Source organism: Apteryx mantelli, chromosome 17 (assembly GCF_036417845.1).
Source record: "Apteryx mantelli isolate bAptMan1 chromosome 17, bAptMan1.hap1, whole genome shotgun sequence".
In the NCBI taxonomy this organism is placed as follows: Eukaryota; Metazoa; Chordata; class Aves; order Apterygiformes; family Apterygidae; genus Apteryx; species Apteryx mantelli.
This window is the reverse complement of record NC_089994.1, coordinates 6,713,225-6,727,247: the sequence shown is the minus strand read 5'-3', so window position 1 is coordinate 6,727,247 and position 14,023 is coordinate 6,713,225. Positions and strand designations below refer to the sequence as shown.

The following is a 14,023-nucleotide window of genomic DNA, read 5'->3' as shown; positions in this document are numbered from 1 at the left end:
TCACAGTGGTATTTCTCTTTTGAATAAAAGGCAAGAAATGATATTTATTTAGTAGAGACAGCATTATATGTGTGGTTTGGATACATCTAGCTAATATTTAGCTTTAAGTAGCTAGCCTGTGCATTACCTGTAAAGGAGAAACCTATATATAAATTGCCATGGTAACATGTCATGATAAATACAACATTCTCTCCAATGAAGCTGAAAGGTGTTAATTTAAGTTCACTGACAATATTACAGAAACTAATCTAAGTCTTATTCTATCTATATAACATCTCAGATGTGCCATATATCCTAAAATTGGAGTCTCATCCACACACCACTTGCTGGCCTGGTAGAACACTCTACCTGTTAGCACCCAGTTTCCCTGACAAACAGCGCTGGGTCACAGCACTGGAATCAATAGTGGCAGGTGGGAGAGTTTCCAGAGAAAAGGCTGAGGCTGATGCTGTGAGTATAAAAGTTTTATTTAATAATAAAATATTCTGGGAGGGAGCAGAGTTATGAAAATAAATTTTTCAATATTTGACATACTGAGGTTTAACTAAAGGTAAGTTAATATTTCTGCATTAAGATATACATATGAGCACTGGGTACTGTAGTTCATTGTGAGACTGATGCTTTATTTTACAATACTCTCCCTTAGACTTGAAGAGTATCTTAAGAACACCCAAAACTTCTTGTCTCTGTAATTGCAGCAAATAGAGAAGGAAGAAAGCGGTTAGGATGTGGTTTGAATTCAGTCTCATAATGTACCACATGGAATGAGCAAACCTCAAAGGACAGAAAGAGAGAAAGAAATAAAAAGCTTTCTCTTCTGCCATACATTAGTGGCATTTTGTTTTTTTGGGGGGAGGGTGTTTTTTATTTTTTATTTTTATTCCTGACAGGAATAAGAGGTTAAATTGGAGTCATTTTAGATAGCTTTTTTCATCATCATTGTGCTGATAACTCTGTTTTCTGATGAAGGGAGGTTTTGCTTTATAGCATTGAATATTAAAAAGTTAGCTCCAGAAGCAGTAAATATCTGCTGGCAGGAAAGCATCTCTTCTCTCGTGCTAACATTTCTTTTGTCTCTGAGAATATGCATGCTCCCACAAACACTTGGATATTTTTATTCTTCCCCTGGGAAGATTTCACTGCTCCACTGCAGGAGATTGAGAGACATGGAAAGAACAGGGGCTACAGTAGTTTCTGTCTGACTATATTTTGGGTAGATAAATGTTTGTTAATTCTCCTGCAGCTTTAGGTTTCTGAGAACAAGAAATCTGTGCCAGGCTTTTCTCCTGTCTTAAATGATGAGCTTAAATTGTTGAAATGCTAATATGTTGTTCAGTCTTAATTACAACTAGACAGCATAATTTTAGCACCAATACGCAGCTAAAATTGACCTAGTAATTCTGCTAGATTAGGAACTAAGAGAAAAGTTAGATAACGTTTTATTAGTGCTGAATATTGTCTAAGAGATAGAAAACATGACAAAGATTAACTTAAAAAGGAAAAATCTTTTTGTAATTTGCAGAAATTGCTTGGGAACTCCCTGCTAAAGCTAGAGGGTGAAGACCGTTTGGATATAAATTGCACGATGCCCTTCAGTGACCAGGTAATGACAATGCTCAGTTGGACTTTACTGAATATTGGATATTCCATTCACAGAAATTGTATCTTAACAGCAGTATGTGTAATTATATACTTGGTTGTTGGATTTCTTTTTTTCTCTTCACTGGTAAACTATATCAGCCAAGCTTGCTCATGGAGCATTCCTTGTTCTCCTCATGTAATGCTATTTTTTGTCATTGTAGGTAGTACTGGTGGGGGCAGAGGAAGGTCTGTATGCCCTGAATGTACTGAAGAATTCCTTAACGCACATCCCAGGGATGGGTGCTGTCTTCCAAATTTACCTCATCAAGGATCTGGAGAAGCTACTCATGATAGCAGGTAGGGGGCTGTATGTTACCATTTGTCTTTGCGGTAGCATTATAATCCCTCTGTACTGCCAGGATGAAACTCCCTGCCCTACAGTGCCGATGGGCTAGGTTTTCCTTTAGTTTTGTTACAGACTTTTTTTTAAATCAGTGTATCATCAGGAATCAGTTACTGAGGTTAACGTAGTATTGTTTGAGATTTTCATGTAAATGAATATGTGAATGAAAGCTCAGTTATACCACCGTATTTGAAAGAAAGTGACTTCAGCTGAGGGAGGGAGCAACAGAAACAAAACGTTTCCAGCTTAGGTCTGTAAAGGGTTTAGTCCAAAATAAGTGTCCACGTTTCCTGTGTGAGCTCGGTACTCATGATGTCACTGAAGTTAAGCCACAGGTGTCTGTTTCTTTGTTTTCTCCTTATATTTGGCTTTTGTAGACAAATGTGTAGGGCAGCAATACTTAATAGCTAGGCTAACTTCAGATAGAATCAGGTAGCACTTTGAGCCACTTGCAGTCCAGAAAGACCAAGAGCAGCTTGCTCCTCCTTCCCCTGCTATGCAGCAGGTTTCCAAGAGAGACCCTGCGGAGCAGCTGTAGTGAAGAAGGAGCAGAAGCTGCTTTGAGTGCTCATCTCCTAATGGAGTTACTCTGGGGCTGCATGGAAAGTGATGAAGGCAGGAGGAGGATCTGTGACTCTGTCCCATAGCAAATGGTCCTACAGATCAATTCAATTTGAAAACTGTTGAGCTGGTCAGTGAGCACATTTCTTCCTAATCACCACATACAATTTTTCTTAACATACTTACCATCTGAGGACCACAGTGTGGTCACTGCGGCCTGGGGCCAGCACCTCTCAACCTATAATGTTCTAAAGACTAATCCATGTGACAAAATTAGGACTGCTTTCATTGCTTGTTTAAGATTCCCTTATGAAAGTAGCACCAGCTGTAATCTCTCCATCTGCATGGTTTTCTGGAGTTCTTCCTATACTGGTATGGGCTTGTTGAACACTAGGGCATATCTTCATTTGAAAGCCCTAGTTATCAGGTGTCTATATGACATTTGCAGGGAATGAAAAACAATTTGTCTCTCTTGATCTGTTTGTTTGGGATTTTTTTTCCCCCTAGTATAGCTCTAAGATGTCCTTTCCTTTTCTTCTTTATTAAACAAAACAAAAAATAATTACAAAAAAATGTTCACAACAAAATTTGGAAAAAGATATGTTATTGAATCTCTAGGCCTATGAGAAAAATCAGTCTTGCTCTGTAGTGCTGTTCATTGGGGCCCTTCTTGGAAATCCATTGCAAGTTGTGTTGGTACAGAGAAGCTAAAGCACCTTGCACTTTAAGAAGCCCTGAAGGGTGAAAGAAAACTTTATGGCTAATTTTGGACAGTGTCCTAATAAGGCCCCTCTTAATGATGCTCTACTAGACCTTGGCGACACTGATAATCCATGGAGACAATGGTTGTTCTCCCAGTGGATTTACTGCCTGTTGTGAGGTCATTTTTGGCGAGTTTTCTGTTTCCCTTTTAATAGAAAGATATGGAATGAATTCTACATGTATCATCTTCTGCGACTGTTACCACAGTAACAGTCTGTAACGATAAGCTGCTGCTTAGGTAACAAAACAGACTTTTGTAGAGAATAGGGAAGTTCTCCGTTGACAAAATGTATCCATTTTTGTCTCCAGGAGAAGAAAGGGCTCTGTGTCTTGTTGACGTGAAGAAAGTGAAGCAGTCTCTAGCCCAGTCTCACCTCCCAGCCCAGCCTGATGTCTCACCAAATGTCTTTGAGGCCGTCAAAGGATGTCACCTTTTTGCCGCTGGCAAGGTAGGATATAGTTTCTTCATGCGTCAGACCCACCTTTAGCCTGTACTAAGTTTAATATAAATCAAATCAGCATTTTTATTTCATTAGCAACAAATTCAAGATCTATATTCTTGCCTTTAATCTTTTTCTTCAAATAAGAAGAGTATGGGGGGGTAGAAGAGAGACTGAGGGGGAAACAGAATGGAGGATCTACTCCAAATATGAATAAATTCAGTCAGGATGACATCATGGTTTATCCTAAGCTATTACATAATAAGAAATATAGCACAGTGTGGTATAACTGCCTCTTCACAGTTGATTTCAGTTTTCAGATTTATAATTAGTGAATTCTGTCCACTATTTGTTCTTGAATGTTGTGTAACAGTTTCCAGGGTAGCGAATTCGCCTTATGCATTTGTATCAACTGATAACATTTGATATTTATGCTAATTCCCAGTTTTAATATGGAACATTCAGCCACAGCAAAAATTCTCATTAAGAATTGCTTCTGCAGATTACTTAGATTGATAACAAACTAAACATCATTCAGTTCAAAGTAATGTTTAAGATCACAGTTTGAGGGGTTAAAATTAGGCCTAACCTGTGTGAATTTGTTACCACTTTTAAAGAAATATTTTTCTGTGGAAAAGTTTCTAATCTTTTAATAACTTGTTTCAAGTATAAAAGAAATCACAGAAGCAGTTCAAGTCCATGTTCTCTTTCGAGATGTGAAGAGGCTGTTCATTATTCCACCAATTGCAATTACTGCCCTGTTAAAAATATACTTGCTCATCTCTGCAAACACCTCTCTGCAGTGAGAGGTACTTGGAACTGTTTCATGTGCTCAGCATTAGAATTTGCTGTGTATTACTCTCCTGAACTATGCTTGTGATCTTCTTCGTAGGTTGAGAATGGTCTTTGCATCTGTGCAGCCATGCCCAATAAAGTGGTTATTCTGCGATATAATGAGAACTTGAGCAAGTACTGTATCAGAAAGGTAAGCTTAGTAATTCCCTTCAGTAGCTAAGGGTAACACACATTGCATGAAGACTTTGCTTTGCTTGGGAGCAACATCTTAAAGCTTTTTGCACGCATAAAAACATTGTTTACCAGCTAAAATGACAGCAAATTACAACATGCACTGTCTAAATTTGGAGTAGGCAGCAATTTCCTGTAAGAAGAGTTGACATGTATGGAGAGAGACAGAACAGAATTGTGAATTTTGAGATACTGGGCCCAGCTTTAATCATAGACTTCCTTTTTTACCCCAAACGGGCTTTCTTCTTAATTATTCAGCAGTGTTCCCTCACCTCTGTAGTCTTTGGAGAAATCCACAACAAATGACTTCTCTCTTCTTTGCAGTTAAAGAAGCAATGGGTATCTTAAGTGTTTTGGTTTTTTTGGTACATTCCAGTGAAAATCAAAGGGTATTTGGTATATCCCCATCACAGGACAAGTTAGCTAGCTGTGTTTCTGATACTAGCCCTGATATATGTGTACTTATGCATGTGTATAAATATATGTACTTTCCTGGACACCAGACAAGACAGTAAGATTTGGATCTCGTGTGCCTGTGTATATACCTCCTGCGTTTGTGGCCACATTTACCTGCGACACCAGTACTGTACTGTGCTAGTACATGTACTACTTCGTTCTGCTACGCAAGGACACAAAAAGCAGAACTGCAGCTCTTCTTCAGACCACAAATTATAGGCAGATAATACTCCGAGCATCTGACCCAGTATTCATCTTGGAGACAAGTCCAGTGCATGTCATGAATAAATTTTATATGCCCATACACATCCATAAACAAAAGAATAGGAATACCTCCTCAGAACAGAGCTTAAACACTGCCTGCTTTAAAAAGGACTGGTACCCAGAAACTCTTCTTCTCTGATTCCGAAAGTAAGGGATGTTCAGGACAAAATGTATGTCCCCATGATACAGGTTCCTGCTTCTAATAGAATAACCTGCTTCTGCAGGTTACTTTGAACCCACCAGTTAAAGTTACAGCTTGACTGAGGCCATTCACTCCACTGAGTGCTATACTTGGTGGCGGTAAGGAAGCAGAGTCGGCATAGCAATTCAGATGCTGGTCTCCTTGGAAGTAAAGACATCTCTGATGGAGAAGACCTTGGCACAAACGGTATGGATGCCAGTAAACCTGGAACCTCTACCAGTTGTGGCACCAGCCAAATGGCATCTAAGGCCTTGTGGCGGGTACCTACTCCTGCTCACAAGTGGAACGCCCACCAGCGGGAACCAGTGAAGATTTACAGTGACTGTCCTCTACCGGTGCTGCTGCTCATTTTCTCCATAGAGCCAAGGGCCTTGGCAAGGGCTTACATGTAAAACATGCAAAGGCATGTTTTGGAAGGCAGGTTATCCACATATTCACTAATCCCGATAACTGAGTTTAGACCCTAACAAGATGATAGCCAGCCCAGAATATGCTCTTCTGTTCTATCAACTAAATTACCAGGTAAACTAGGGTAAATAAAATAGACAATAGAGATTAAAGATGTGCTCTAGGCGACCCTGCTTGAGCAGGGGGGTTGGACTAGATGATCTCCAGAGGTCCTTTCCAACCTCAGCGATTCTGTGATTCTGTAAAGAAGTCTAGATCAAATTCATGCCACTGTACACCTTTCTGGACACAAATGTTTGTTTGAGGCGATCAAACTGATTGCTATGCAGATGATGGCTGAGATTGCTAGGTAAAATGTTGGAATGCACAGATGCAAGAACATCTTAGTTTGTGACCACATCAGTTCTGTTTTCCAGTGAAATCCCAGTGAACGTGATTTTAGGTACACATTGTAGAACTGAGATGGTGAAAGGAGCCCAGAAACTTGCATGGAGGGAAGCTGTTTTCTGAGCCCTTTCAATCTGTGACTTTTAGTTCTGGATGAATCGAAACAAGCTGGGGAACACACATGGATTATGCAAGCACCTTGTCCTCTGAAGATCTGGGGACCTGCCTGTTGCGTCAGGCTAGCCTGCAGAGCTCTCCGAGCTGTTCAAACACTATGCAGATGTTGGCGAACAACATGCCTGTGATGCTTTATGCAAAGAAGGAAAGAAGATTGTGTACGTTTGTCTTCCTTTTGCTCGCATACACTGTGACACACACACAGAAGCCACTGAACTCATTTCTTAAGTATTCACAGCAGAGGTGCATCAGATAGCTGGTTCTTTTTGTTGAGGGAATCACAGTGATGGACGTGTTTACTACTGACATGAGTGCCAGCTACCAGGAGTTCTGTTCCACAGGTTGTAAGAGCTTGGGAATTCACTGGACTCAGTCCTGCTGCAGTTGTCTTAGGATCTTCTGTGTGTCTACCAGCTTCCCTGATTCTTTGTGGCTTCCAGGCTAGGGATGAAGCTGTGACTGTTCTAGCAGAGCTTTTCAGGAGCTGGGGCAGTTTTGACTGATATGCCTCCTTGTGACCAGTCTCTGATTCAACTCTAACTGCTCAGTCCTGGTCTTGTATCATCTCCTGATACTCTGTTCAGTCATGCAGCCATTGGCATGGCTTTGACCTATTACAAGTAGGGAGCCATTCCCTTCCACTCCAGAAAACTGAGCTACAGAGCAGAGGACTGTCTTCCAGAACAGTGTATCCTTCCAAAAGGAAGAGGTTCTCAATATGGTTAATATGCAGGTCTATATAAGAGCAAGTATTAATTCCAACAAAATAAAATTTGCCCCTCTGGCAAGAGTACTTTTTCACATATTTTAGAGAGAGAGCTAATGACTTTGAGATTTTTGTCCCTCCTTTTTGTAGAGATAAATATTACAATCTATAGTCTTTCAGAATAAGCAAAATCTCTAAACAGTTATAGGGAACTAATACTGGTCTGTGTTTTCCTCTTCACTTCCAGGAGATTGAAACCTCAGAACCTTGCAGCTGCATCCATTTGACCAATTACAGCATCATCATTGGAACCAACAAGTTCTATGAAATTGAGATGAAGCAGTATACGCTTGAAGGTAGGAGACATTTCCTGGTGAACACACCAAGTGGCTCTACAGATTCTTTTGTTGGGACTAGGAGTACCACTTCTGAAAGAAGCTGGTGCTGATCAAGCTGTTCTTTTCTGTGCTCTTTGCAGAGTTTCTGGATAAAAATGACCACACTTTGGCCTCTGCTGTGTTTGCTGCTTCCACCAACAGTTTCCCAGTCAGTATCATACAAGTGAACCCAACAGGGCAGAGGGAGGAGTACCTGCTGTGTTTCCATGGTAAGTCTGTTGTACGGTTGTTGCGCTCCATCTGCTCTTTTCAGTTCGTGAAACTGTCAGAAAGTACCTGACCACAGTAGTAATAGAAAGCCGAACAGAGTTGACTTTGGTACAAAGTAACAAAGATTTGTTGAAAACTGTGAATCTAAAAGCCGCAGAAGAGTTGTGGGGCTGCTGGCAGTGTAAATAATGAGACGCCCAGGACATGGGTACAAAAATGGCACATACTAATCCAGGCTAAAGAAGTGCTTTTGGTCAGCTTGCTTCTGGTTATAAGTTCCTTGTACCTATGAGTCGGTTACCACCAGTAGGTTTATATGACTGCAAGGAAGGGATTGCAGTGAATGTTAAGTGCAAATAGATGCTTAATCATCCTGATAAAATATTAAGGGTTTTTCAAACTTTGTAATTTTATCTGTCTTCTGTACAGACAGATGAGACTTTTTAATCTTCTCGTGACTAAATAAAAGAGGGTGGGTTATTTTTTCATATAGCTGCTTTTGCTGGACCCCTAGCATAGGGCCATGGCAATACCCAGCAAGTCTTTGAAAGCCCACTAGCAGTAATTTTGGGTGAATTGCAGTAGGGGTCTCATAGTCTTCCCAGCTGTAGAAGTAGATGGAATAATAACCATACCTTAATTAGAGTAAAGAGAACTAGAATCGCAGTACCTTTTGGTACTGAAAGTACTCATAAATCTAGCCAATTCGATGTCAGAGTAATTTAAGTGTAGGACTAAACAGTGAGAGAGTGCTTACTATCTGGCAAAAAGCCCACTGTTAAAAAGCTCCCAGTTAATTGCCTTTGTCCCTTCAGAAATGAATAAAATTCAGCTGCATACTCATGACATGAAATTACTGTTCTTGACAGAGTTTGGTGTCTTTGTGGATTCCTATGGCAGACGCAGCAGGACAGATGACCTGAAATGGAATCGCTTGCCATTAGCTTTTGGTAGGTGTTGAGGGACGTTCACTTGGATTATGGACATTACTGAAACCAGGAAACACCCTTGGGGGAAGGGTATTCTTCAGTCTCAGTGGTTCTGTTTCCTCTTCCCTCTCTCAGTTCTCCCAGAAACTGGAAATTTTTCCATGGTTCAAGATCATTATAAATCCAAGTGGCAGACCTTCTGAAGTGTAAACAACAAGAGGAAAACTAAAGCAAAATATTTCCTTAATGTTCCTAGTCTGACTAAACTGGCTAGTGGAATTTTTAATGATTCTTGGAAATTTCTGAAATAGTCAAGAATGTATCATTTCAGTGTGGATCCTTTGAGCCTTTTGCACTGCCTGATGGATTTTGAATAGTCCATTTTTAATGCCTTTTCCTTGATACTTTTGTTGAAATTCTTGGGGTGCAGATAGTTGCAAAGCAACAATTCTTTAAGCTTGCATCTCCATATTTAGTAATATTGTCTATGTTTTATTACAGAAAACCCACACCCTTGGTTTTCTCCATGAACTGTAGGGTTCTGTTGTGTTCAGTGATGCTTTTTATAAGTTTGTAATAATAGAGATCTTTTGCATTGTGTTTTTCCTGCATGGGTGATGCTGCTTCAGCCTACAGGGAGCCCTATCTATTTGTGACCCATTTCAATTCCCTTGAAGTGATTGAGATTCAGGCACGAGCTTCTCTAGGGTAAGTTGTTTTCTTTCCATTGCTTTGAACAGCATATTCTGCGAGTGTGTGTGTGTGTGTGTGTGTGTGTGTGTACTTAGAAAAATGTGTAGTATTCTCATCGTAAAGATTTTTTCCTGCAATTTTGCCCAGAACTCCTGCACGAGCTCACTTGGAGATACCAAATCCACGGTACCTAGGGCCTGCAATTTCATCTGGAGCTATTTACTTGGCCTCCTCCTACCAAGACAAACTAAGAGTGATCTGCTGTAAGGGCAATCTAGTGAAGGAGTCCAACAACGAGCACCACAGAGGCTCTTCTGCTACACGCAGGTATGATGAAATCTGTGTCATGTTTCAACCTATTGGTTGTGCATATTGAATGAAAACTTTGTTCCAGAGGTCTTTTTTTTCCACCAAATATTGATGCCCTTGTTCCATTCTTAGAGCTAGAGGTTGACTTGTCACAGGAACAGCTCAAAGTAATACGAGAGTGGAACAGGGAACAGAGTCATCAATGTTTTAAAATCCAGAACACTAAGAAATGGTAACTAACTCCATAGGAATAAGTGGGTAATTTCCTCCACAAATACATCCCAAACCAAGTAAAGGCTATTTTGTGATCTTCAGCTGTTTTACTTTCATGTTGATGTTGACTTCAAAGCTTGGTGAGTGTAGTTGCTATTGATGTGATAATAAATGCCAATTGACTGTAACAATCTCTAAATCCAGAGCCCCTTCCTCTTATATAACATGTATGTCTTAAGAGTGACAGTGTTTTAGGAAGTTGTGATATGATCTTGTTCTTTTCAGCTGGAAAGGTAAGTAAGTATCGTGGCTCTGTGCATCAAAAAACTGAGGAATTGAGGCTTGTTGCTCATATCCTAACCTGGCCTGAACATCCTGCAGCTAGTAACAGTTTTGTATGTGAAAAAAATATTAAGCCCAAGGAGAATCTGTAGTTTTGTAGCTGTTATGTAGACATGATTTATGTTACCTATTCATTAAGGCACTGTGCTAGTGTCACTAACGTGACAGCATAGCTCACAGAGGTCTGATGCTTTTCCACTTAAACACTGCTGGGTGTTTGGGGAAAGTTCTATTTTTGCTAATAAAAAATGTAACTTAAGGTTTTTGTCGCTCAGCTGTTCGCGTCCATTATTTTTGAATGACAGTAGCCCTAACAAGAGAGGTCCGCCCACATACAACGAGCACATAACCAAGCGGGTAGCCTCAAGCCCAGGACCGCCGGAAGGTCCAAGCCACCCTCGAGAGCCAAGCACACCACATCGGTACCGCGAGGGAAGGACAGAGCTGCGGAGGGACAAGTCTCCTGGGCGCCCACTGGAGAGGGAGAAATCTCCAGGCCGGCTTCTGAGCACCCGCAGAGAAAGGTCCCCTGGAAGACTGTTTGATGAGACCAGCCGAGGACGAATGCCTGTGAGTGGTGCCAGAACTCCTCTCTCACAAGTCAACAAGGTAAGGCGGGAGCTTGGAGAACTTCCCCGTTCTCAGGAAAAGGTGTGGACTTTGGATGGGCTGCTGGTACTGTAAAGTGGAAGAGCAAATCAAATCTCACCCCACTTTACTTTTAATAAAACAGAGCGTATATGAAGTTGTGTAATTCACTGGCCCTGGAGCATCTTCCCTTGTGCTAATTCTATGTAATTGCAAAAGCAGCTTGACTCTGGAATAGGTTATAATCCTCCAGATGTGAGAGAGAGGGTGCCTTCACCAGCAAAAATGAAGTTACTGAAAACTTGGGAGGGAGAAGATGGCTGGAGAAAGGAACTTAGGAGCCTGCTGTGTTCAGAGTGATGCTGATACTTGCCTTTGTCAGTGGTTTAATTATGTCACCTAGAAGCAAGTAGGCCCACGGCACGCACTCACAGTAGTTAGTTAGACTGTGTATTGCTTTTGGAACCTGTGCATATGTGAGAAAAGTGTGTGCAACTTATAACTGTCATTTTATTTCCCTGCCAGGTCTGGGACCAGTCTTCAGTGTAAGTAAGTCTCAGCCAGACAAAGTTACTCATCTTAACCTGCAGGAAAAAAAAAAAAGGAAATATACTGAGTATATGCACTCCATGTCTGCTGCCCAGTTACCAAAACAGCATTCCTGGGCCAAAGCTAGCTCTGCATCAGGAGACCCGTGATGCTTTTGAGGATTGTCCGCATCTCAGTTAATTTCTCCGCACTTTCCTGCACTCCTGTTTTTTGCACTTTGTACTACTGTTACTCTTTCAAGCAGTTCATGAACTTTTTGTATTCACCTTAGTCCCTAGTAGTTCATCAAGAAAGTCAAATGGGACTAGAATCCCACTCCAGATCGTTAATGTGGTTAGCACCCCTCACCAGATAATTAATCATAGTTCTGAGACGTGCTGGGAATTCCTGATGGCCTTGATACAGAAGGGCCAAGGTGACTGAGTCTTTCAGTAGATGGTGTGGTTGGATATTCTCTACAGAACTCGAGGAAAATTTAATTTTGATCAGTCTGTTCACCTGCCACTTCTGAAAGTTATTTTGTTCTCACTAAAATTGCCCTAGAGCAGCTCCCATGGGGAGGGAAGAACCCCGCTTTAAATGATCCCGTGTGCCCTGCCCTGAGACAAAGTGCATTATCTCTAAGCTACTGGGGTGTAAGACTTTATCCAGGTCTTCTGCATGACAGTTCACTGCATGCTGCTGCACCATCACTGGCTGCTCTCTCCTTTTGGGTTGCTTTGCTAAGTAGTGTATTGTACCTCACTTGTAAATTAACTGAACCCTTTAGATTGCACTGCAAAATAACCACCCTTAATTACTGGAAATTTGGCAGTGAAGAGCTACAGGCCTTATTCTACGACAAGAATTACAGTCACACTTGTATCCTCCTTTCATAATTAAACACGGTCCATTCAGAAATTGCATCCCCATAGTCAAATCCCAAGCGATCCCACTTTCCCCAGAGAGCTTCAGAGAAAAGCATGAGGGAGAAGAGCAGCCCAGATCACTTCTGTGACTTAACTTGTCGTACAATAAGAACCAAATGTCATGGCAGAAGAGGATACTCACAATAAACAGCTTCAGCGGTTACTGACTACACCTCCGCCTTTGCTTCTGCATATCTAACCTCAAGCCTTTTATTGCTTTCTATTCTCTTTTGCTGTGAACATGAAGCAGAGAGCAGATGATTTTCAAAGCAGGTTTTTGACCATTCAATCTGCAATAGCAAGGCTCTAAGTGAACAACCATGTTCTTTACAACTGGAAAGAGCAAAACTGCATCCAATCTTCCCTTGGCCACTCTTAAACTTCTGCTAGTCCCTCGCAAGCCCGTGCTAACCTGTTCTAGAGACCCATAAAAATTCAAATGCCTTGTCAGTGTCCTTTGGCGAGTTTCATGAATATTGTATTCTGTTGTCTGTTGGGTTACTTTAGATCAGATGATTCAGCAGGAAACTTGCTGAAAATTTTGTCTCCTGGTCTGAATATTTTGAAAGGTCACTGAGATCAGTATTTAAATCTTTGCATCTCATGGAAGATCTACATGACCTCAGAAACGGGCTTGTTGAGTCCTGAAAGTGTATATCTTGTGTCTTGTTCGTGAAATGCTTCCTGCTATAGAAATAGCTCAAAGGACTGTACATATTTACAAGAAACTTTATATTCGTAACAAAAGGGAATTGAATTGGTTTCTACTTTTTTATTGTAAACTGTGCGGTTTTTCAACACTAGCTTTTTGTTTTAATGGTGGTTGTGGACAGCCATCTTCAGACACTGGAGGGGCCTCAGCTTGATCCTCCTAGCTCCCATGAAGAAATATTGTAACATTAAATTGCAATTGAAGCTTGTTAGCATAAATGAGGTTTTAGGTATCTTAAAGTACAGGATTTTTCTTCATTACCTTTTTATTATTGACAAGGGAGGGAACCAGAGGGACAGTTCAAAGCTCCACCTGGAAAGTATTGAACTTTGTTGTTGAACAATAACCAAATAAAACAAATAACTATCTTGACTGACATGGTGAAATGAACGCTTCCTTCTATACAGAGTACCACTAAGCCATCCTAACATTGCACCCAGCATTAGGAGCTGTGTAATCTATAGGCGTCTAAGCTTACCAAAGAGCTAACCCTGACAATATTTAGCCTTTTAGTAGTTGTTATTCCCTGAACAAGTAGCATCAATGGCTTCACAAAGTTAGTTAAAGCATGTCCATATGAACTAAAACAGGTGGATTTGTCCAAATATTTTACTATAGCAGCAATCAGCTGCAAACACCTGAACTCTGCCCTCCGAGAGGCAGGGTAAAGACATGTGAGTACCTGGGAAAACATTCTGGCCCTGGTAAGTAAGTGACCCACATGTTTTGAGCTGGAAAAAAACCATCTTAATTAACAACAGTGTGATCTAACGACAGGTTTGGGATTTATCCCAGCAAT

The 14,023-nt window shown here is 40.9% G+C and overlaps 1 protein-coding gene across 1 annotated transcript in view; it reads left to right on the top strand.

The window, feature by feature from the left end:
* Positions 1-13,600, top strand: part of CIT (citron rho-interacting serine/threonine kinase) — a 74,983-nt gene extending 61,383 nt beyond the window's left edge. Inside the window, exons 37-48 of the mRNA XM_067306807.1 lie at positions 281-450; positions 1,523-1,603; positions 1,803-1,938; positions 3,617-3,756; positions 4,640-4,732; positions 7,621-7,729; positions 7,852-7,980; positions 8,851-8,931; positions 9,540-9,618; positions 9,751-9,930; positions 10,773-11,076; positions 11,581-13,600. Coding sequence (XP_067162908.1) covers positions 281-450; positions 1,523-1,603; positions 1,803-1,938; positions 3,617-3,756; positions 4,640-4,732; positions 7,621-7,729; positions 7,852-7,980; positions 8,851-8,931; positions 9,540-9,618; positions 9,751-9,930; positions 10,773-11,076; positions 11,581-11,604 — 1,526 coding nt within the window. The 3' untranslated portion in view covers positions 11,605-13,600. The remainder of the gene's footprint in view (positions 1-280; positions 451-1,522; positions 1,604-1,802; positions 1,939-3,616; positions 3,757-4,639; positions 4,733-7,620; positions 7,730-7,851; positions 7,981-8,850; positions 8,932-9,539; positions 9,619-9,750; positions 9,931-10,772; positions 11,077-11,580) is intronic.
* Positions 13,601-14,023: the final 423 nt, after the last annotated feature.